Genomic DNA, 26,238 nt, shown 5'->3' on the forward strand with positions numbered 1-26,238 from the left:
TAGTCCAAGACCTAGTTAAATCACCACTAGTTAAATCAGTAAATATCCTATGATTTAAGGACTAAAATACATAACTCATGTGAGTTTATATAACATATGAAAAGTTAATACTTTTCTTAATTATGTCTTTCTCTGTCTTATAGTTTATATCTGCATATTTCCAAACAAAATGTTAGAAAACTTAAATTATTTTTACCCATTATTTTCACCTGAACGGTCACACAAACTTCTTGGGATTATTGTTGGTTATTATTGTTAGAGAGGAACGCAAAGCTGTATTCCAAGCTGTCAAGATTGATGACTCAGTTTAGTCAATTTGGGTTGTTCTAACATTTTATTGAATTAAGTAGGCAGCCTTACTATTTAAACTGCTCAATTATCTTTAATCTAATACATCTAAGATGAAATAGAATGCACCGCTTCAGAGTTTCATTTTATTATTATCTTGTTACTATTTATGTAGCATTAATATGGCACTAAGGCACAATGGTTTTCACAACATTTTGCAATAAAGAATAACAATTGATTCATGCTTTGGAGGCAGAGATTTCTTTAATCTTGGAGGAAAAAAATTGACATGAGTTGTATTTTCCTGACTCTTATGGATATGTATTAATCCAACTCTCTCTGCTTACAGAGCAACAACATTACAGGAAGAATGAATGTTCAGGGTTAAGGTATGGATGAAATATCTACCCATTTATTTATTTAACTTGATTTCAGTGCTGCCCAATGCCAGACTAACTTTGGGTGACTCTTAATATAAAAAGCAAAATACCAATACAATATGATACAATATAATACGAGAAATAAAAGTACAATAAACGAAATAAACGAAATGGCAAAAGTGCATAACAAACACCAAAATAGATGAATCTTCATATTTGAAACACCAGCTATCAAACATCTCTTCCAGTGCTTTACCAGATTTCAGCCCAGGTAAAATCTAAACTAACTCTTTCAGTGGTCTAACTAATCCCTTTGTGTTTTGGAGAAAATGGTGATGGGGGTTAGGAAGACATGGAAATATTTCTTTGCCTTGCCTTCCATCCTGAACTTCCTTTCAATGTCCAGTGTTGAAATGTTCCAAGTACCATATTTTCCGGCGTATAAGACGACTTTAACCCATGAAAATCATCTCAAAAGTTGGGGGGTCGTCTTATACGCCCAGTCGTCTTATACACCGGAAAATAGTACATAAATCAATCGAGCGCCTCCGTTCTTGCAAAGCAACTTCAAGCCTCCTTAGTCCAGTCCCCCCTCCAACGTGACTCTCCCTTCCCACCCCCAAGAGCCTCTCAGCCCTTTCCCCTCCCCCTTGCAAACGCCAGACCCTGGGAGCTCTTGCGTCTATTCCAAAGGGTGGGTGGAAGGAAAAGCCCCTTTCGGCTCCGGCTTGGCTGCAAGTCAGCGAGCCCGGGAAGGCACGCCCTCCCCTCTCACTGTGGAGGAAGCAGGGCAGGCTGGCGTCTGGCAAGAGCCAGCAGGGCAGTCCTGCGCACGTGCGCGCTCCCCGGCTCCTAAGGAGTCCTCGGGGAGCCATGGCAGGCGCCTCACGCTCTTCCCTCTTGAAGCAGCATCGGCGGAGCTGTCCGGTATTGAGCGGGAGCCGGCAGGGCAGTCCTGCACACACGCGCACTCCCCGGCTGCTAAGGAGTGCTCCTTAACAGCCGGGGAGCGCGCGCGTGCGCAGGACTGCCCTGTCGGCTCCTGCCCGACGCCGGATGCTGCCTCGAGGTAAGAGCGCGAGGCGAGTTTGGGGGTGTGTGTGTGTCTTATACCACAGGTCGGCAACCCGTGGCTCCGGAGCCGCATGCGGCTCTTTGAGCCATCTCCTACAGCTCCCAGCCGCCTGGTGCGCGCGCACCTCTTCGGACGGGCAGTGGTGCGCGCGCACCTCCCCAAACCTTTGAAGAGGTGCGCGCGCACCTCATCACGAACGGGCAGCGGCGCCGCTCTTTGGGAAAGCTGCCGCGGCATGTTTGCAGGCTGCCGAAAGTGGCAGCTTTGCAAACGGGCCGCGGCAGCTTTCCCAACAAGCGGTGCCGCTGCCCATTACAAGAGGTGCGTGTGCACCTCTCCGAATGAATGGAGGTGCGCGCGCACCTCCCCAAACCTTTGGAGAGGTGCACGCGCACCTCTACGCGAACGGGCAGCGGCGCCGCTCTTTGGGAAAGCTGTCGCGGCATGTTTGCAGGCTGCCGCAGTAGCTCTGCAAATGGGCCATCGCTGTCGTGCAACCGGGAACCGGTTCCATCACACATAAAAAAATGGCAACCGCGCGCGTCCGCGCATGCGCAAGAAAAACCCATTTTGCGCATGCGCAAAACTTTTTTCGCATGCACGTGCATGGACGCACACACGCGGCTCCCACTCCCATATGTGTGATGGAACCGGTTCCCAGTGGCTCTTTTCCTTTTTCAGGTTGCCGACCCCTGTCTTATATGCCCAGTCATCTTATACACCGGAAAATATGGTACTTTGCTGTCTAAATGCAACAAAGAAACAGCAATACTCCCTAGTGTTGTGATTCAGGGTCAGCCTGTGCGTTCGGCAGTTGGGTCGGACGACTCAGAGGAGGAGGGGGGTGTTGAAGAGCTTGCTGAGGGGGTTGGAGAGCTTGCTGATGAGAGCCCTCAGCCAGGCCCCTCCCACCTGGTCACGACAGAGACCCAGCTGTGTGAGCCTAACAGCGTGGATGAAGATGACCCACAGCTGGCCCTGTTCAAGGACACCCGACGCAGGAGGCAGTCAATCAGGAGTAAACAGAGGAAGGCAATGGGGCACCTCGGAAGGAGGCAGAGAGAAGCCACGCTCTGAACTGTATAAAAGGGGAATGCGTGGGAGGGCTGGTTTGCTGAAGGCAACAGCTTGAATAGCTCCTGTTTCATGGTTCGTGTCTTGTTTGCTTTTGTATCCATAAATTTGGTAGGCTTAGTTCCAGCCTCTTGCCTTCTTGTAAAAGGGGTTGTCCCTGCCTTTTCTGCAGGGCCGGTAGCAGGCTGGTACAGAACACCTAGTACAATTTATTATTGCACCAGGAATACAGAAGAAACATTTTTTCCTCAGTGCATTACAGAAAACCTCTTTTATGGAGGCATCTGCTATAAAACATGCAGCATTTTTTATAAAATGAAAACATCCTTCATAAACATTGCTTATTCATATTCAAATGTCAGCATATTATTTCATTAACACACAATTTGACAGAAACCTATATAACTGATCAACTAAAATTTGTTTAATCCAAGGAATCTAATTTGCTGTCACCTGCTATTAATCTACTCTAATTACCCATTAGATAGGTACCCAGAAAGAAACAGAGACTTTTTTATATAAACCACTTTACACTGTGGTTGGGGAAGTCCCTTTGGAAAGTCATGGACAAGATAAAAGAGCAATATTTCTTTTCAGTTGTTGCTCCCAGCAGTGTCAGCTTCCTGCCACATCTTAGATTTTCAATTTTAAACATATGTATTTTAATAGAAAAGTAGAATGAAAATATATCAAGAAATATATATATATATATATATATATATATATATATATATATATATATATATATATATATGCATCTTTGGTTATTCGGGTTTTTCCCCGCGTAGAACTAAAGGTGTAGGGGCGACGTTTCGACGGAATCCCATCCGTTATCATCAGGCTGGTGGCTTCTGCTTCCTTCTTCTGGGAGAAGCATGTGGCTGTTTGTTCCTCTTTTTTAAACTGCCAGAGGGGGTGTATATATATATATATATATATGTATGTATGTATGTATGTATGTATGTATGTATGTATGTATGTGTCACGACGTCCTCTGCCAGGAAACAAAAGCACTTCAAAAGGAACGGGTAACAAGGTTTATTTCTTCTCCAAAGCAAACCGCGGTAAAGTCAGCGTTGAGGCACCTAGCCTCACCGCTCTTTTAACATGTTACCACACCCTAACCCCACCCCTTCAAAGCAAACCGGCATCCGCACGCCTCCCCATAAAAACCCCACCCATCACCGTGCATAGCCACCACCCACCGTGTGCACTGCTGCAGCGTGTCAAGCCCCCTTCCAGGTAACTATTGTCCTTCCGCTCCCTCGTGAGCCCCATTCTGTGCTGGCGTTGCGGACGTTAAGCCCCCCCCATGTCCAGTAACAGAGCGTGGCAAAACAGGCACAGCCACACACCCCTCCACAGTTAGCTGAGGCGTGCCCATCTGCTGGGGCGTGCCCATCTGCTGGGGCGAGTCCAACTGTTCGCTGGGTGCAGCCCGTTGCCGCCCGGGCGCCACCCGCAGTCCAGGGTCCGGCTGCCGAGTAGCAAATGTTGGCGCCGGGCCGGTGGGCGCTTGGCGTCGTCCACGGTGACGAGGTGAACGCGCGCCCGCCGACCGTCTGGGGGCGGGCGCGCCAAACAGCTGTGCGCCGGGCAGCTGCTCGGCGGAATCGCGGCAGCACGCTTTGCGTAGCCTGGACGAAGCCACGCCCTCCAAGCAAGCGTCCGAGGTCCGGGAAAGGTGCCGCCCGGGCGCGCCGATCAGCTGGGGACCGGCCAGCTGCTCGGCGGAGCTGCGGCGGCTCGCTGCTGCGGAAGACAAGGCCACGCCCTCCAGGGCTCGTGGAAGGGGCTGCTCGGGCACGCCGATCAGCTGGGGACCGGACAGCTGCTCGGCGGGGCTGCGGCGGCTCGATGCGGCGGAGGATGAGGCCACGCCGTCCAGGGAAGGAGGGGGGTGCCGCTCGGGCGCGCCGTTCAGCTGGGGACCGGCCGGCTGCCCGGCGCGGCTGCGGCGGCACGGGCAGTGTTGAGGCCCGAGCGGACGGGAGGCCGGCGGGGCTCGACAGTATGTATGTATGTATGTATATGTATATGTATATGCATATGTACATGTATATTTATTTATTTATTTTAATTCCATTTATATCCCGCCCTTCTCCGAAGACTCAGGGCGGCTTACAAGCTTAGCAGTAGCCTTCATTCTATGTATATGCCTGCTTACTAGGGCTTTCACACACACCCCAAGCGGCATTATTACAAAGTCAGCTTAATTGCCCCCAACAATCTGGGTCCTCATTTTACCTACCTCGGAAGGATGGAAGGCTGAGCCAACCTTGAGCCTGGTGGGATGCGAACCTGCACTAATTGCAGGCAGCTGGTGTTACTTAAGGAGGCATTAGCCCACTGCTCCACCAAGGATATATGTATGTGTGTATATATATATATATATATATATATATATATATATATATGTATGTATGTATGTATGTATGTATGTATGTATATATGTATGTATGTATGTATGTATATATGTATATGTATATGTATATATGTATGTATATATACTGTATAATGTGCTTATGCTTATCTTTAGCAATGCTACCATTTATCAGGAAATAATATGGAAATGCCCACCTAGCCATTGTTTATCAGTTGGGACATGGAAAAGTAAGAGCCTTATGTAAACTCACACACACACGCACACACACACAAATGAGATGAGGGGGAAAAACAGGAGCAGATTTTTGCACCGACAGTTATGTTCCATTTTTCTAGTAACCAGTTGCCAAATTCTCATAGAAAATTCAGTAAGTTAAAATATTAATTAAATAGTATGTGAAGAAATGTTCATCAGCCTCCATTCTTAGACATATACATTTTAGCTCTGTATAAAAGGGAAGTACTTGAGGCTAGATAATCCAATGAGATGTATATCCTTAGCCAAACCAAACCCTTTAAGTATTAGGTTTCTCTTTAGCCCACCTGGTCTAACCTTCTTTGGTATTAATAAAGACAAATAAGATTGGCCTTTCTCCAGAGCATAGCTATTTGCAATGTACAAAAGGGAGCTTGGAAACAAAACCACACTGATGGAATCATCAGCTTCATCTTGTTTACTAGTTCCAAAGAGGGAAATAAATGTTTAATATTGTACAAACAAAAATATAAATTAAGTATAGGAGATTATCATAATAAATACAATTTGACACACACACACATTATCTAACTATCATTTTTTAAAACAATATTATGGACTGAGCATACATATACAGAACTGCATCTTATAACACAGCAGTGTTTCCTTCAATGTAAATCAAAATAAGTGTCATTTTCTCCATGTTTTGACATCATGGTGCATATGCTATCAATGAAATACACGCATAATTTATATCATGTGAGTGATGATGTCTTGGGGTGAGTGGCATCATTATAGCTTATATGTGATAACTGTGGTCTCATCTTCTACAAAAACTTTCAGTGCAGTATTTGACAATGTGCTCCTTCCCTACATTTTCAGAATTTTCTAGTGGAGGTTTTGAATATAAAAATGAACACACTATGTTTGATATTAAGGGAGAGTTCACATATATATATATATATATATATATATATATATATATATATATATATATATATGAGGACCCATATTGTTGGGGGCAATTAAGCTGACTTTGTAATAATGCCGCTTGGGGGAGGTGTGAAAGCCCTAATAAGCAGGCATATACATAGAATAAAGGCTACTGCTAAGCTTGTAAGCCGCCCTGAGTCTTCGGAGAAGGGCGGGATATAAATGGAATTATATATATATATATATATATATATATATATATATATATATATATATATATATATATATATATATATTCATTCAGAGGAATTAAAAATACAATATTATTTTTTATTTTCCCCCACATTTTACAAATGGATGCAAATTGACTACACTGACACAGCAATGCAGTTTTTGTGGCAATGATACAGAAAGGACTTGTCCTTGCCTTGATCAGGGATGTTTCCAGGGATAGGTTTGCTTCCCAGTATAGCCTCTCCTGTTGGTCTCCCATTCAGGTAATAACTGGACTAGACAGTGCTTCTCAACTCAAATAAGATGCTGCCAATGTAAAACTCTGATAGTGAATTGCAATTGCTCACTTTCACTAAAGAAGCCTCTGCTTGCAGAGTTCTTTTTTTACATGTAGTGCCTTTGTTTTGAGAAGCCTTTTTAAAAAAAGATGTATGCTTTGAAGCATCAACTGTTTGTTGATACGGTGATAAATAGTTTCACTGGGAAGTTATGTTGCCTTTGATTAAAAAATTATAACTTTTTAGATGTTATTTTTAGCAGTGGAACTACAGAGTTCTTTCAGTACTTCCTATAATGATAACTCTTGCATGATTTTTTGAATGGAAATAGATGAACAGATGTCTTATTCCTGGCTACTATCATCTTTTGTTTTGGAGCCAATCTTCAAAAAAAAAAAAAAGAAATTACAGACCTGACATCAATACCTGGGAAGATTCTGGAAAAGCAACAAATCTGCAAATACCTAGATGCAAGAAAAGTTATAATTAGAAGACAACATGGTTTTGTCAAAAACAGATCATCCCAGACAAATCTTACTATATTCTTTGATAATATGACAGAATTAGTAGACCAGTGAAATGCTGTGGACATCATTTATTTGGACTCCAGTAAGGCATTTGATAAAGTAGACCACAACTTATGACTTGATAAGATAGAAAAATATGGGTTAGGCAGCATCATCACCAGATGGATTTGTAACTGGCTGACCAACCACACACAGTGTGTAATCCTTAATGGAACTGCATCCACATGGTGGGAAATATGTAGTGAGGTACCTCAAGGCTCTGTCTTAGGCCCAGTACTCTTCAATATCTTTATAAATAATTTGGATGAGGGCGTAGATAATTTTGCTCCTACAGCTGAGCCTAATATTAGATATATGAAGCTGGATCCAGCAAGTGGCCACTAGATCTCTTGATTGCAGAATTATTGGGTGGAATATCTTCAGCAGTAAATATTGGGATGCCCATTAAATTATATCAAATTTCCTTGATTTTCATATGCATTGGGGTCAGAGAAGTTCTTTGTTCTTCTTTAATCAAGTCTCTGGATCTAAGCGTGTTGGTTGTTATATGGATATCATCAGTGGTGAATTCAAATACCTGAACAACCGGTTCTTTTATTTGATGCAGGCCTAGGCCTCTGAGGCCTAGAATGGATTTCCAGAAGTGGCACCCATGCACTTCCAGTGGGCTGTTCTATGCCTGGGAGGCCTTCTCCAGGCCTCCAAGGCCTAGAACAGACTTCTGGAAGTGGCATCCATGCACTTCCGGCGGGCCATTTTAGGCCTGGGAGGCCTCCTCCAGACCTCCAAGGCCTAAACGGGACTTCTAGAAGCCAGCCGGTTGTCTGAATGCAGCAAAAAATTAGCTACCGGTTCTACTGAACCGGTGCGAACCAGCTGAATCCCACCACTGGATGTCATAATTTTACCTCCAGGAGTTATTTTCAACTCATAGTCCATCCAATTATTGCTCTATTAAACCTACAAAGTAAACCATTTGAGAAAATAATGAGGTAAATCTATTGAATAAACCATTTGAGAAATATATGAGATTCCATAAGAATTTAGAGATATTCTACACCACGATTTAGAAATGTAAGACTGGGCAATTATCTGTAACAAAGCAAATGTAGATACACTCTAATTTCTTCATTTCACTGAAGAATCCAGAAAAAGAAAACTTTATTTGCTACTGTTGTAATGCAGGACAAGAGAAGTCTATGTTTGCAATAAATTCTTAGCTTTGACCTATGGCTCTGTAGCTGTGAGGATTTCATTAATTTTAATTGGCTCATTCTTTAAATGGGCACTTCATAGAATTCAATATACTTCCTAATGAACTGTAAGAGATGATAAAAGCAGGGTTAGCAAGACAAATTGCTCATGACACTAGTTATTAAAATCTATGGAGGATTTCAGGGCATTTTGGGGTTATTCTACCTTATCATAGAGGAATATAAGCACATAGGGAAACTGGGCAGCACGTCAAGACATGACATTAATCATGGATAAATACAAGGTAGTGCACAGTGGTTGCAACTTGCTACATTTGTGCAATAATTTGATGGCCTTCAAACATTTAGAGGTCTCAGAGGAAAGGAGTGCCAGTGTACCGGTAGGTGTTATTGTCATTGTCACTTTCTTCTCAGTTTGTGGGTATGTGCATATGTGACTTTTTAAACAAACCCAATTTTAAAAAGAATCCTTTGAATAGCTTAGATATGGGACCAATGTAAAAACAGGCTCCTGAAAGGATCTCCTCCTTTCCTATTAATGCCACATTCCATTTTGGCCACTTGCCTCTGAAGGTATATTTATTAGCAGTCTGAAAACCTCCTGGAAATAGTGATGAGGATGGCTGATTATAGGTGTGGTAGGATGTATGTACAAAGAAAGATTGTGAAGTCTAGAATTATTTTGCTTGGATGAATGAATTAGAGAAGGCCTGATGGTGGCAATGAGGTTTATATAAGTATATATTGGGCAGTACATATTACTTTTGCTCACTTCTTAACATAAAATGAGCATAAATGCCAGGTTGAATGAAAAGGGAGTAAAATATACATTGGGGAAAGCTGCAGTATCCCGGAATGTATTATAACATTTATGGCGGTGTAGCTCTGCTGCAACTATTACAATTTTAAACATGAGCTAATGTTATGATATTTAACCAAGGAAGATTCTGATATAAATTAAAAACAATCTCAGAATATTATACATGTGTTACTGCACAATATCTCAAAATAGGAAAGAATTGCTGTTTTAAGGAATATTTATAGGAATATTTATATCCCTTTTTTTGGTAAACAAGTAAAATAAACTAATTAAATTCGCATTAGCACCCACGTTAAAATACACTGGAAGACACATAAATCATGCTTTATGGTTTGGCATGTTATGTGAGCCTGCCCAACTATGATATATTTATGAAGCCATTATCTCTAAATTGGTGCATGGGGCTACACTTGAAGAGTATTCAGAAGCTAGAGTTGGGGCAGAATGCAGTGGTGCACACAGTTCTGGGAGTCTAGGGTGGCACTTATAACATCTCTGTTGCCAGCTGCATTGGTGATCAGTTTGCTTCCAGGTTCAATTGTTGATAATTACCTTTAAAACCCTATATGTCATGGGTCCAGGGTATCTGAGGAGTCATTTCAGCCCAGTGGGATGAGCCTGGCCCACTAGCTCCAGTGGAAGAGGCCTGCTATGGACCCCATCTGCTAAGAAATTCTGGCGAGCAGGTTCAAGAAGAAGGGCCTTTTCCACTGTGGCCCTGACTCTGTGGAGTACTCTGCCACCAGAGGTGAGAACTGCTCCTATCCTATTGGCCTTCCAGAAAGGTATTAAAACTTGGTTTTGCAAGTTAGTTTAGAGCCCTGAGGGGGTGCTCACTCCTGGAGTTCATTGACAGGATAAGAAGGCAATCATTCCGGTGCCTCTTGGTTCTTGTTTTTTTGCATAGCTTTTAACATTTTAACTGCTTTTCTATTTATTCTTTTATGATCTGTAAACTGCCCAGAGTTGCCTTATTGGGGAGATGGATAGCATATACGTTTAATAAATAAATAAATTGTGAGTTTTACCTGCCTGCGCTTCTTAAAAATTGAAATATTCTAAAATTCAATCCTGGACAGTATTGGTGGTAGTCATACTTTGAAAATATAAATGATTGTACAAATTGGTTTCTGTAGTTATTTTATAGAAAGTGCCATTACAAAAGAATTAGAAAAGACTTAATTTTGTTAGGCTGCTGCTAGCTACCTCCTGCTTACCTACACTTTATTATTCATGTTTATCTCTGCCCTTTTAATAAGCTGATCTGCACATTTCCAAGTCAAGAACGGGGCCACAGTTCTTTTCTTTTCAACTCAGTACTACTATATGTTTAGAAATAAGACAGTGCATGTAATATAAGTATGTAAAGATCTCCAAACTCTGCCTGTCCCTGTCTGTAATAAAAAGTAAAATAAAGAAATGAAAATGGCAGTTGTGATGCAATGTACATAAAAAAAACATAGGCAGAGCTTTAATCAGACTGTAATAGTCATCATCTTAACATTTTAACCAGACCCTGAGGATGGTGCTCTTGCTGTCCATCAGCAAGATAACTTTCCAAACACTGAACAGAGGATCTAATATGATGAGAAAAACCAGCAAATTAAAAAGAGCTAAATCTGAGCTGGGAGAAAATTATTGCAGGAAAAAAAAACTCCACTGCATCCCTATGGAAGAGGTACTTGGGCAGCTCTTCACAATGTTGGAGGCTGTTGCCTTCTAAGCTGACCCAGACTAATGCATATGCCTCCTGCCCTGTGCTTTCCTGGGCACATCTGCACACAAATGTACATGGTCATAACCAGTGGCGTAGCGTGGGTTGTCAGCACCCGGGGCAAGGCAAGTAATTTGCGCCCCCTAACCCGGCGGCTCGGATCGGATTCGCAAAGCCAGCACTGCAGTGAGAGAGAGTGAGTGAGCCAGGCAGGGGCAGAGAGCTGCGAGTGCGAGCGCGCCCCCCCAGATGTTGCGCCCGGTGCGGCCGGCCCCCCCCCTGCACCCCCCACGCTACGCCACTGTCATAACTAATGGGAAGGCAGAAACATGCAGACTCTGATACTGAAGAAAATAGAGAGTCAGGTTAAAATACATTGGAATGGAATTATTTTGTATTGAAAGAAATTGTAACTAAATGAAGGAGCTATGATCAATATAAGCATAACTACATAACCAACTTGTTGTTTTCTAAACAGGCATGTATGGCTTGCTTTTCAAAATAACAGCAGAAACTGTTACTTTGCTTTACCCAGATTAAGCCATGGTTACATAAACCTTAGGGATGCGGTGGCTCAGTGGATTAGGACGCTGAGCTTGTCGATCAGATGGTCGGCAGTTTGGCGGGTCAAATCCCGAGTGCCGCGTAACAGAGTGAGCACCTGTTACTCGTCCCAGCTTCTGCCAACCTAGCAGTTCGAAAGCACGTAAAAATGCAAGTAGAAAAATAGGGACCACTACGGTGGGAAGGTAACAGCGTTCCGTGCACCTTTGGCGTCTAGTCATGCCGGCCACATGACCACGGAGACGTTCTTGGACAACCGCTGGCTCTTCGGCTTTGAAACGGAGATGAGCACCGGCCCCTAGAGTTGGAAAACCTTTACCTTTTTTTACATAAACCTTAGTCTAAGTAAGTTAACAGTCTGATTTTAAGATTAGTCAGAGAGTTTATGCTCAGAAATCTAGCATCCTAGAGTACAATTATCATATGTGGGTTGCAAATAGTAGAATGATTACTAGATGGAAGCAAAGGTTTAAAACATTTTTTAAATTTCTTTCTTGCCATCTAGTGGCCATTTTTGCAGACTACTGGATTAACCCTTACCGGGATTATATCTATTTTGACCTGCTCTATTTCAAACAGACAGGCTAAAACATATAACCTACCACTACGAGGGACAGATGCTTTCAATCAAGAACATATAGTACACAGAGATTCAGATTATGCCCAGCCGTTCTTCTGATGGTTATAAAAGAAAGTTTGAGCCTTTTAAAAGAAGATCTTGTTCAGGAATAAGGCTGGAAAAGCAGAATATAACATTAAATCCCTCAGGGTCTGATTAAAATTTAGAATCTCAAAGAAAGAGAAGTCTAGGAAAAATGAAGCAGAGCAACTGCTCTAGATATGACTATTTCAGAGGAAACAGGTGGAAAGTTCAGTAAGGAATTTGCATTATGATTTTAATTTTTGTTTCCGGTGAGTTGCACTAACAACATTCTGAATGATAAAATTGGCTATAATTTTGTTTTTAACTTATTTCGACGTAAAATAATAGCAACTTGAAACTTAGTCACAGCATTTCTTCCAAGATACCACTAGAAAACATTTGAGGTTGTTGGTTTTTTTTTTGCTGGATTGTCTAGTTTTTAAACCAAGCTGTTCAATTGGGATCTAGTCAACTTTATAATATAAATATAAAACAATGGTTAATGTTTCCCTCTTAAGATTTTTTTTCCATTCTAGCTTTTTTTTAAACAAAGTTTGTTCTTTATGACTTCTGAGGGCTAAATCCTCTAATCATGTTCTTCTTATATGTCAAGGAAGAAAAACCTATTTTACCTTTTGTATTCTGACTTTTTAATTTCCAGAATGGCAGCAAAGATTGTAAAACGCCTAACCAACTCATAGGGCCAGTTGCGGCCCTATCTAGACCGGGATGCCTTACATACGGTCACTCACGCGCTCGTGACCTCTCGCTTGGACTACTGCAACGCTCTCTACATGGGGCTGCCCTTGAAGACCACTCGGAGGCTCCAACTGGTACAGAATGCAGCCGCGAGAGTTGTGTTGGGAGTTTCCCGATACTCCCATGTTACACCTCTGCTCTGCGAGCTGCATTGGCTTCCAGTTGTCTTCCGGGTGAGATTCAAGGTGTTGGTAATGACCTACAAAGCCCTACATGGCATGGGTTCGGAATACCTTAGGGAGCACCTGCGGCCGGCATCAACTTCCCTCTGCCCAGTACGCTCCCACAGAGAGGGCCTCCTCAGGGTGCCACCGGTCAAAGAATGCCGACTGGTGGCCCCCAGGGGGAGGGCGTTCTCTGTCGGTGCGCCGGATTTATGGAACCATCTTCCAGTTGAGCTCCGGATGGCGCCCGACCTCCGCTCCTTCCGGCGCGATCTAAAGACTTACCTTTTCGAACAAGCTGGCCTGGCCTGATGGGATGGAGTTGGGTTTTATTAATGTGTTTTAACTTTTTTATTGTGTTTTAACTTATTGTAAGAGTTGTGGGCATTCTGTTTAATCTCTTTTAATTTTTGTATTTTGTTTTTTAACATGCATTGCCCTGTTCACCGCCCTGAGTCCTTCGGAAGAAGGGCGGTATACAAATAAAATTAATAATAATAATATGTTGGGGTTAGGAGGTGGGGACCAGATGCTTCTGGCAGATTGTTGTGATAGCAAGAACTAACAGGTTGCTTCCTCAAGACAGAAGGCAGAATCAGGTATGAAGAGTCAGAGGGCTCCTGGGACGCTACAGGCTCAGCCCTTCTGCTTCACACCTCTCCCCACCATTAAGGAATTGGTCCATGAGCAAACAAATGTGGCAGCTAAGCAAGAGAATGACAGATATTAACTTTCAAGAACTGCTAGTGGTCCATAAATATGAGTCTAATTCTAAGTCATCAAGTTATCTGAGTAGCTCTTTCTCCCAAAATACTGCAAAGAATTTAATAGTCTTTTTTCATCAGCACTAGAAGGAAGCTGCAAAAATTTACTAGCGTATGTCCAAGTAGATTATGACTGCATTTATGTTTGATATTAAAAATCTGCTTCATATTTTACTTTTAAACTTTATTGCTTATTACAGGCACTATTTAATTTCTATAAATCAGTTTTTTATTTTATTTTTTTAATAAATATTTTTAAGATATTTCATATTCTCTCTCTCTCTCTTTCTCTCTCTCTCTGCCTGTCTGCTTGTGCATTGTACCTTGGCAAGTAAATTTTCATATTCTGTGAAAACAAGTACTTCTGAGATTATATTAGGGGCACCAATGGGCCTATAGATGCCTCAATTGGTGCTGGTCATATTTGATTTATTTGACTTCTTATTTTTTTAAAAAAATATATATGATTTAATTCTATAATGTCACTTGGTTAAAAATGAAGTTTTCTTAGAAAATGAAAACATTAGTGGCTACAACCCAATGTTTTGTCTGAAGTGCATCCACTTGTGCAGAAAAAGCATAAACAGGAGGCTTAGTAAAGTGTTTCCTATAGAAGGAAAAGCTAGAAGATATGGGCTGTTTTTTCATATGAACAAAGGGAGCCCTGCTCCAACCAATTCAAATTAGAATTTGATATGCTTCCTTATTGGTATCCAGTAACATGTGCAGAACTCAAATGCCTGATTAACTAACAGCCCATGAGAAGCATCAGGGAATGACCTTTTAACTGATTAAATTATTTGCAACAACCTAGAGGGGTGGATTCCAGGCTTAGCTTCTCTGTTTTTTTTGCTATTGACTGTTTTGCAATAATTCCAAGAGATTACAACAATAATAGTTTACGAAATGGGGGGGAGGAATCTACCAGTTAACTATTGCCCCATCAGTCTATTAATTATGATAAGCAAATTATATGCCAAACATTTAAACACAAAATTACTTGACTGGATGAAATTTGAACAGTTTTTTTGCAGAGGAACAATCTGGTTTTAGGGCTAATTGTCCATCGCTTGATCGTGCATTTGTGTTACAACATTTAGTAGAAAAGTGCAAAGATAAACCTAACTCAGCACCATATGTAGCTTTTATCCATTTTAAATTTGCATTTGATTGAATATTCAGATCAGTGTTTCTCAAACTTGGTAACTTTAAGATAAGTATACTTTTACTCTCAGAATTCCCCAGCCATGTGGGAATTCAGTTTCCTGGTTTTCTACAGGTTTAGAAACCTGTTTCCTGGAGTCATAACCACTGGACCAAACTGGCTCAAATAATAGTGATAATATTCTCTACTATTATTTTAGCTTGTGTTTTATATTTAGCTCTCCTAGTGCTTTTTTTGTAAAAGAAAAAGGTGCCAGAACTCACACATGTCATACAACCCGCCTTGCCTACCCTACAAGGTTCCATCCAAAAAAGGTGCCGGAACTCCGTTCTGAGCGTTCAATGAGAAAAAAAGCCCTGCGCTCTCCTCTTTTATTTTTAAACAGTTTGTTACTTGTTTTCTTCTATACTGTTCCCTGACCAAAATAAACTTTGATTGACTGAAAAGATGTGATAGGTAAGCACTCTGAAAGTTTTGTAATTGGTTATGTTCTCCATATCAGCCATGTTACAAAGGCTGCTGCATTCCCAACAGTCATTTTGAAGAATGCCCACAACATATTTCAAATGCACTGAAAAGTTTTGATATTGCTGGTCTTTATTTAGTGGAGGGCCCGGCCTATTAGTTTGCTAACAAACCATTAGGAGCTTTTACAAGCCATGAATCAGTTCCAAGCAGAAGTACTACATTTACATCACTTTGTGCTTTTCTTAATATAGCCATTGTTAGAATTAGTAATTAATGCCTGCTTTGGCAACTGCCAGAAGCAAGCAAGGGGCTGACCACAAACTTTTCCTACGTGAGAAATGTCACTCTAAGCTGGCAGGATGTGGCTATGTAAGTGGGCTGAAGAATTTTGCAAGTGGGTCTGTTACTGGAACAAGGAAAAGAAACATGCCATTCAGCTTAGTTGTGGTCAAGAATGTCCAGGCAAAGGCCTGGAAGTACAGTAAAAAGTTTTTATATTATTAGCATGTTAAAAAACACACACACAGAGGTGGAGAGCTTAGCTAATTAAGTGCAACCCCTGCCCCGAGCTTAATAAGGCATGTTAACTCATATTGCACATATCTTTAAAAAATCAGGAGCAAATGATGAAAGTTCAGGAAATTGTATGTTTTTATGGTATAAATGAGCTTGCTGAATGTCAGACTTGGGTTCTAAGCCTATCTCTCTTTAATTCTTCACAGAAATAAAGTATTGAACCCCACTTTCCTTGACTCAGTATTAATTCACTACACTGAATTCATTACCAATGAACCAGTGTTTTGGGTTGGGATAATATATTGACCACAACTGGGACTGCTAACTAAGCTGTTAAGCAAAGCAGTTGCTAAGTGGAACCATGCCTGTTTTTACCATCTTGCTTCTGTTTTGCTTTGCTTTGCTTTGCAGAGTTGTGAAGGCCATAAATGTGAAAATTGGTTGCAAGGTTACTTTTTCATCACCATCATAACTCCAAATGGTCTATAAAACATTTAGTAATTGCTAAATGAAAACTACAGTTACCTTCTCTCTTTCATCCACTTTGTTAAGACATAATGTCTAGACATATGCAATATACAGTTAAATATATTTTAGCCACTGATTAATTTGCTCATTTATTTAAATTGCTGTACACATTTCTTTCCTTACATTTCAAAATCTTACTACATTTTCATAATCTAGACTATAACTCTAATTAATTGTAGTTCTGTTTAATGCCCTTGTAAATGACTAAGAAAGGTACTATAGCATAAATTCATGTTCCATATGCCTCCAGATTTTTTTTCAAAGGAAAAATAAACAGGCTAGGCTATAACCTATTACAATTAATCAGGAATGCCCAAGAGTTGCACTGTGGGTTTTTTGTTAAATAAATAGAAAAATCATTAATTTAAATTAAAAACAATAAACATATTAAAATGAAGCATATTAAATAAAATAAATGGAAATGAAAATAGGGCTGATTTGGAAAGTAATAGAGGAATGCTGAATTAATGTAGTATAACATTAGATCATAAAATTCTAATAATTGTACATCTTACAATAACATGCTTTTATGGGTTGCTAACTTTATACACTAAACAAGGGAAACACATAATTGAAATGATAAAAGGAAATATTAAAAGGCATACATTTTGCAAATATCAACTGCTGAATATTTCTAAAATTACAATTAATTAAAAATAAATCCTGCCATAGTAGTGAAATTTGGTCTAGTGCAGGAGTCTCCAACCCCCGGGCCGTGGACTGGTACCGGGCCATGGCATGCCAGCAACCGGTCCACACAGACAAGCAAAGCCCCATCTTTTTTTTTCATTTTTTAAAATATATTCAATTTTATTTTCCCATTTCTTCCACAAACAAATCAACACATATACCGCAATACATAAATACATACTCGTAAGTTTGGGTGCTGCTCGTCCATTTCCCCTTTCGCCGTATCCACACTCCTTCTCTCTCTTCCCTCTTCTCTACTTTCTTTCTCCCTTTCTCCTTTCTTTCCTACTTCCCTCTTCTTCCTCTCCTCTCCTCTTTCCCTCACCACTCCCCTCCCGTTTCTCCCCACTTCTCCTCCTCTTTCCCTCCAACCTTCCTACTTCCTTCCCTGTCCTCTACTCTCTTCCCTCTCTCCTCTCCTTTCTGCCCTCCCATTCCTCTTCCGATACAATTCAGGGGTGATGTCCGAGCAGCTCCTCTCCTTGGATTTTCAATGTCTATATTAGGTATGATAATATCCTTATCTCCTCATTTTTCTTCCATCTAAATTAGTGTTAGCTGTCTTTTAAGCATATTCTCTTTTTCACCCACTCATAAAATTTCCCCCAAATTTCATAATACTCTGATTCTGTCTTATCTTTAATTATCATTGTTAATCTATTCATTTCCGCACATTCCATTATTTTCCTGATCACCTCTTCTTCTGGAGGAGCTTTCAGTGCCTTCCAATTTTGTGCAAAGACAATCCTAGCTGCAGTGGTTATGTGAATAATCAAATATCTGTTCTCTTTGCTATGTTTCTCTGGTAAAATACCCAACAGGAATATTTCTGGTCTTAATTCTATACGTTGTTGTATCATCTTTTCTATCCATGATTCGATTATGTTCCAATAGGTTTTAGCTTCTGCACACGTCCACCACATATGATAGAAAGAGCCTGGTATTTGAAGGCATTTCCAACATTTCATAGATCTGTCCTTAAACATTTTAGCTAGTTTTTCTGGAGACATATGCCATCGGTAGAACATCTTGTACATATTTTCTTTATACGCTGTCGCCATTGTCAGTTTATAGTTTCTTTCCCACAATTGCTGCCATCTATCTAATTCAATCGTATATCCAAAATTTCTTGACCATTTTATCATTGACTCCTTAACTTGCTCCTCTTCTAATTCCCTATATAAGTAGCTATACATTTTTAAATCCATTTTTCTTCAGTTCCCGTATTTCATCTAACTCTGTTCTCCCCAAATTAAAACCATCTATTTTAGCATCTTTTTCATATCTAGATTGTATTTGCGTTCTCATGTACCAATCCATCTTTATTCCCTGTTCCTCTAATTGTTGCTTGGTTTTCAGCTTCCCTGTATCTGTTAGTAGGTCTTTATATCTTATAATGTTTCCCATGTTAAACATTTTAGGGTGTATTAACGCTTCCATCGTTGAGAGCCAATCTGGAATCCTCAAGTAATGCTTCCTCTTTATTTTCTTCCAAACCATCAATAAAGAATTCCTGATATGATGTCTCTGGAAACAGCTGCGTATTCTATTTTTCCCATACCATATGAACGCATGCCATTCCAACTGTAAATCATGTCCCTCTAATGTCAATAATCTAGTATTCCTCAGTAAAATCCATTCTCTCATCCATGACATTACTTCAGCCTGGTAATATAATTCCCAATTAGGTAAGCTAAACCCACCTCTGAATCTTGCATCCTGTAACATTTTTAAATTAATCCTTGCCTTTTCCCCCTGCCAAATATATTTCAAAATTATTTTATTTAGCCCCTCAAAATATTTCTTTTCCAATCTTATTGGTATTGTTGAAAACAAAAACAACAATCGTGGTAATATATTTATTTTGATTATTGCAATCCTGCCCATTAATGATAGTTGTACCTTTTTCCATTTATCCAAATCTACTTCGATTTGTCTTTTCAATTTGTAATAGTTAACTTCTTTAATTGTTGTACATCTTGCTGTCAGGTGAATCCCCAGATATTTTACCTTCTTTACAATCTGTATCTCTCTTTCCCATCAATTCTTTTTTTTGTTTTTCAGTAATATTTTTCACTAACATTTTTGTTTTATCTTTATTAATCTTCAAACCTGCTACCTCACCATATTTTTCTATTTGTTCTATTAATACAGGTCCTGTCTCTAGTGGCTCCTCCAAGATAAATACTAAATCATCTGCGAAAGCTTGTAGCTTATATTCTTCTCTCTTAACTTTCATACCTTTTATATCCTTATTCTGTCTTATAGTTCTATTTGGTACGTATCTCTAGTGTCAATACAAACGATAATGGGGATAAAGGGCATCCCTGCCTTGTTCCCTTCATAATGTTAATCTTTTCAGTCATATCTCCATTAATCATTATTTTGGCTATTTGCTTATTGTAAATTGCTTTAATTACATTTATAAATTTCTCCCCAAAATCCATTATCTGAAGTTGTCTTATCATGAATTGCCAATTCACATTGTCGAATGCTTTCTGCACATCCAAAAACATCAATGCCTTCTGTTTTTTGGGATGTGTTTCATAATATTCTAATGTGTTTAATATAATTCGCATATTGTGTCTAATCTGTCTTTTGTGCAGGAACCCATTTTGATCCAGATGTATAAATTCGTTTAGGAATTTTTTGAGCCTTTCGGCCATGACTGATGCGAATATTTTATAGTCCACACATTCAGCAAGGAAATTGGTCTATATTTCTTTATTTTCTGTAGTTCCATTTCTTCCTTTGGTATCAGGGTAATAAGAGTTTCCAACCACGAATCTGGTATCTTAGCTTCAGAGACGAGTTCATTATAGAGTTCCAGCATTACAGAGCCTAATAGTTCCTGCAATGTTCTATATAGTTCCGCTAGTAGCCCATCTGGTCCTGGTGTTTTGCCATTCTTTTGTTTTTAATTGCTTCTGTTAATTCCATCATTGTTATTTTCTCTTCTAGTAGCATTTTAAATTTCTCTGGTACTTTAGGTATCTCTGTTTTTTCCAAGAATTGTTTTATCCTATCATCTGAAACTACTTGTTGCTTATATAAATTCTCATAATATTCCCAAGCTATTTTTTCTTCTTTTCATCATTCCGGTGTTGTAAAGTCCCCTCGGCATCTTCCAGTTGTTTAATCCATCTCTTCTCTTTCTCCTTTTTAATTTTTTTTAATCCCATTTATATCCTGCCCTTCTCCGAAGACTCAGGGCAGCTTACAATCTAAAGCACAAATCAATGTGCTTAGCAATAGCCTTCATTCTATGTATATGCCTGCTTATTAGGGCTTTTGCCCCCCCCCAGCGGCATTATTACAAAGTCAGCTTATTGCCCCCAACAATCTGGGTCCTCATTTTACCTACCTCGGAAGGATGGAAGGCTGAGTCAACCTTGAGCCTGGTGGGATGCGAACCTGCACTAATTGCAGGCAGCTGGTGTTACTTAAGGAGGCATTAGCCCACTGCTCCACCAAGGCTCTTTTTATATGTCAACTTTATATGTCAGTTTTATATGTCAACCATCTTTCTGGTTTGTTTGCATGTTCAAAAAAGGTTTGTTTAGCTGCCTTTATTTTCCTTGCCACCTCTTCATTTTCTATTAAGTTCATTTTATGCTTGTTCAACTCCATTAAATTTTTTATCTTTTTGTTTTGTGTATCTTTCTGTAATTCTTTCTCAAGAATCTTATATTCTTCCTCCAGTTTTTCCCTAATTTGTCTTTTCTGTTTATTCTTTTTCCCCATATAAGATATAGCAAGTCCTCTCATGTAAGCTTTCGCCGTATCCCGGACATTTTGAAGTCAGGTATCTTCTGTTTTGTTTTCCTTGAAGAAGAAAGTCATTTCTTTTTCCATATATTGCTGCAAGTCTTTTTCATTCAATACAGTTTGATTTAATGTCCAACTTGTTCTTTTTTTTTGTCCTTTCCATGTAGTTGTGACTGGGTTGTGGTCCGCCCATGTTCTTGTTTCTATGTTTATATTTTGGGTACTTGTAAATAAGTCTATTGATGTCCATATCATATCTATTCTTGACCAGGACAGGTGTCTCCTAGAATAGAATGTATATTGCTTCTTTTCCAGATATTTTTCTCTCCAAACATCTAGTATATTTAATTCGTCCACCATATTATGAAAAGATTTTGGAAGTGTTCTCCTTGGGGTCTTATTATTTTTTTGTTGTATTATAATCCAACCCGGCCTTTACAATAGCATTGAAATCTCCAATCATACATATGCTTTCGAATTCCAATTCTATTATTTTCTGGTGTAATTTTGAATAGAAATTTTCTTGGTTTTCATTTGGGGCGTAAATCGCTACCAATAAAGTTTTTTTACAATTCATAATTACTTCCACCATTAAAATTCGCCCTTCTTCATCTGAATATAACAATGTAGTTTGTATTGCTTTTTGAATATGTAATACCACACCTCTTTTACACTGATCTGCAAGTGAGGTATATAATTCTCCCAATTTTTTGAAGCTGAGAAATGTTAAAATAAAATATAAAGGAAGAGAGATAGTGATGTTAAAACAGATCCCAAGAAGAGTGAGAGAGCTGACAAAGGAGTATCAATTTCTGACAAAATGCTTAATTAAAAAAGGGATAAATTTTAGATGGTTAATACCAGAAGGAGTAATGATAAATTGGCAAGAACGGAGACATAGACTGGACACAATAGAGAAAGCAGAACTTTTCTATGATCAATACTTTGGGCAGAAAGAAGAAGAAAGCCTGAGAGGGGAAAGAGTAATCAGACAGCAAGGAGACGAGACAGAGAAGCAACGGAGTAAGTATAGCATAGAACAGGAGGAAAGGGTGTTGAGAGAAGGGACAAGAGCAAAAGAGGCAAAAGAGCAAAGAGAGATGAGAATAACGAGAGCAACTAAAACTTCAAATAAATAATCATGGAAGAAGAGATAAAAGCAATTTCGATAAACGTAAATGGACTGAATTCGGCTATAAAAACACTAAATAAATTGGGGAAATTAAAAATGGATATAATTTGTTTACAAGAAGTTCATATTAAGAAACAACATAAAAAAAGCAAAGCCCCATCTGTGGAATGCAGGCAGCATACAAAACCACACACCCTCCGGTCCGCGGAAAAACCTCTCTCCATGGAACCGGTCCCTGGTGCCCAAAAGATTGGGGACCTCTGGTCTAGTGGTTAAGGCCCCATGCTAGAAACCAGAAGATTGTGAGTTTTACTTCCATTTTAGGCATGAAAAACTATCTGGGTAACTTTGAACCAGTTACTTTCTCTCAGACCAACTCACCTCACAGGGTTATTGTTGTTGGGAAAAGAGGAGGAAGGTGCATTAGGTATCTTTGCTGCCTTGAGTTATTTATAAAAAATAAAGCAGGATTTTTTTTAAAAAATCTTATTAAAAAATCTAATAACAACAATAAAACTATGGCTATGCATCTTTGTGCCTGCTCACTCTCCTATCCCATTAAGGATGGATATATTCTATGGGCAACTTCATGTACCCCAAGTTCTCTTTTAGTTAATGGTTTTTAAAAACAGAATTAAGCTATTCCCTTGCTGGTGATTTATACTATCTTATAACCTGTACAGGTAGCCCTTGAGGTATGACAGACCATTTAATGAACGTTCAAAGTTACAACAGATCTCCCAAAAGCTACATACGATTCCATTTCAAAGTTATGATGGCTGCAGTGGCCTTGCGGTCATTCATCCTTACAACCCACCACAGATCCAAATGTGGCTGCCATTTTGACTTGTTTGCTTGTTTGACTTGTTTGCAGGGATAAAATGATGGTCACCCAACAAATTGCTTCATTTTGCTGCCTTAGAGAGGTCTGCACAGTGCTTCAGAAACTTCTCAATGTGCAGACCTTGTTAAGGCAGCAAAATGAAGCTATTTGTCCTCGAGTCACATGGCAGTGATTTGAATGCAGCCACTATTTTGTGGGTGAGACAAAATTGCAGCCACTTCCGGAAACATGCCATGTGGCTGTGCAAAGAAGGCCTTGGAGCTTTTCAAAAGGTATGTGAAGAGAAGAGTGTTTGGCCAGGTGGGAATCATGTCTAAGGCCTGGGAGGACCCAATAGGAGTGGGGAAAGTCCTGTTGGGACCCAAGACACAGGAAGTGAAGCATGGGGCATCTTGGGGGTAGGGGAGTGAAATGTCTTTACAAAGACAGGCGCGAGACCGTAGGCAAAGGTTCAAGAGTTTATTCGGTTCAGCTCCCGGCAGCTGACTGTCAAAACAATCCAGGTTTATATAGGGAACTGTCAAACAACATAACCAATCAGGTAACAGTATTTCCCCGCCGCTCGGAGAACAGCCAATCAACGAGCGGCACTTTGACAGCTCGGCGGCTGTCAGGGAATTCCTCTCAGCTGAGCGCTTAGCTCAGTTCGGAGGACCAAATTGTAAACTGCGGATTTGACAGTTCCGGGAACTGTCAAATCTGGCGCGTGCGCGTTGGACCCCGGCAGCCCTCTTGACAGCTATCAACGGGAATGGCGGCCGGCAGGGCGGTGCGCATGCGTTGTTGCTTCGGGCGGCCATTTGACAGTTGTCAGCTGTCAAATGCCTGCCGGCCCGGCTTTTTATTTGCGACTTGGAAACCCTTGGTTTCCAGATATGATTCAGGGAGGCTTTGAGAGGGTCAATGTAGGTGAGTCTCAGCCTGTGGTAGACCTCCAGTGGCCTCCCTCACTCAGGAGGCACCCTCGGCTCTGCTTAACAACCTGCATGTTTGTTTAATGTTTCATTGAGGGATGGAGGCATCATTAGGTGACACATTTCACTAATGACTGTCATAGGCAGACTCCATTACAGTTGTATCTCAAGGATTGCCTGTAGGGTCAATCTTATGCTGCTATAACATAAGGAAGATAGGTTTGATATCTTTTCATAGCATGCTCTTTAAACAAAACCCTTGAAGAGATGTCTAACAGCTGATCAGAAGACAACTGTACTGCCTAACACAGAACACTTGGTCAAGATGAAGGCAATATAAACCACAAGGACAATACCGCTCTTCTGTTTTTGCCCTATGGGGTATCTATCTATCTATCTATCTATCTATCTATCTATCTATCTATCTATCTATCTATCTATCTAGGGGTGGGGAGGAATGGCTTGCCAAAAGTGACTAGCCAAAAGTCATCCATGTAAGAATGGGAACCACTTGCACAAAATCCAAGATGTTCATCTAACTGCAAAATGAATAGAATGGGCGTATGTTCCTTCTGTCTTTCTCATACTGGCTGCAGTTCAGAAGCAGAAGCAGAATATGAAAATTTCATTTTTAATAGTCATATTTCATATTTCTAAGGATTTATGTTGTTTTTGAAACTTAAAACTATTTTACAAGAGCCAGGCTGAATATATATCTGTGCAAAGTGGAACACATTCTAATTCTATATTCATATGCTATATATATAAAAGATAAATAAAGAGATGGATAAATTTTCCTGGGAAATGCCTTTCATTTTTGGCATTAGTAGTTTAAGTGGATTATATAAAACTTCACACTTTGCAATTATTTTATAATTAAAATGAAAATTGTACAATCTACTGAAAATGGAAATTATTCCACTAGCTCATATTTAAATGCTGTGATGAATTTTGGCCCCTTAATCATTTTGCATTACTTTATTGAGCAAATAAAGAAATGTCTGATTACATCTAATACCCCTTTGAGAGGCAGCTTATGTTTGCCCAATACACTTGACATGTGCCTATAAAGAATGAGTCAATTATTTCAAATAAGAAAAGGCTATACTAAGGTCTTCATGACTTTGGAGAAATCATTTTATTTAACTGAACAAATTAAAAAATAAACTGTATCAGATGTAGCACAGTGAAGAAATCCATTTAAAACTATGATCAAATCTTATACAAATAGTAAAGGAAACGGGGCACTAATTCTCTCTCTATAAAAATAATAAAATTATCACAAATAATAGAACCATAAAGTCAAAAGGGCCATTTGGTCCCCTGAATACAACTACCTGTTCACTGCAAGAATCCATATTAAAGCTTCCCAGAAAGATGGTTGACCTTTCATTTGGTATTTTTTTCCACTGCTTTGTTAGGACTCCCCCCCCCCGATATTCAACTAGAATCTTAAAATTTAAGTTCGTTATTCCATGTTCTGCTTGTGAGACAAACAGAATATATTATGAATTTGAATAACTCTTCTAGTATTCAAGAATGAATTCAATCTTCTCTTCTCAAGTCCTCACTCACTATCTATAGCAGACATGTCAAACACAAGGCCTGGGGGCCGGATCTGGCCCGCAAAGTGGTTTCATGTGGCCAGCAAAGCCATCCTGGAAACAGTGAGGGAACGGCCCCCACTGCCTTGGCACTTGCCCCGGTCCCATCTCCTTCTGCCAGAGACCCTCAGATCTGTCCCACTCCTGCCCAGGCCCCCATAGGCACCCTTGATGTGAACGATGTAGAGCTGGCCACGCCCACCCAGTAGGCCATACGCACTCTAGCCACGCCCACCCAGTAGGTCACACCCACCCTGGCCACACCCACCTGGCCCCCTGAGGGCAACTGCAATGCTGATGCGGCCCTCAATGAAATTGAGTTTGACACCCCTGATCTATAGGTAGTCCTCATTTAATGACCTTTCAAAGTTATGGCAGTTTAACAAATACTTTGTGACTTCTATTCAGTTTCTCAGCATTTTCCCTCAAAGTGGTTCCCAGAACTGGACACACTCTTAAGACTGAGTCCACTCAGTGCACAGTGCAATGCAGAATATAAAGAACAGATGCAGTATCACCTTCCCTAATTTTTCTAAAATAAACAGGAAATAATTTAGAAATGATATTTCTCTTTAGCTAGTTAAAACTTTCATTTGC

The 26,238-nt window shown here is 40.1% G+C and overlaps 1 protein-coding gene across 1 annotated transcript in view; it reads left to right on the plus strand.

The window, feature by feature from the left end:
• Positions 1-4,308: 4,308 nt before the first annotated feature.
• KCNK18 (potassium two pore domain channel subfamily K member 18) overlaps positions 4,309-26,238 on the plus strand; it is a gene marked incomplete at both ends in the record, with an annotated part of 60,161 nt that continues 38,231 nt past the window's right edge. The window contains one exon of the mRNA XM_083363305.1: positions 4,309-4,828. Within this exon, the coding sequence (XP_083219431.1) occupies positions 4,309-4,828 (520 nt within the window). The remainder of the gene's footprint in view (positions 4,829-26,238) is intronic.

This window comes from Vipera ursinii, assembly GCF_947247035.1.
Source record: "Vipera ursinii genome assembly, chromosome: 5".
Classification (NCBI taxonomy): domain Eukaryota; kingdom Metazoa; phylum Chordata; class Lepidosauria; order Squamata; family Viperidae; genus Vipera; species Vipera ursinii.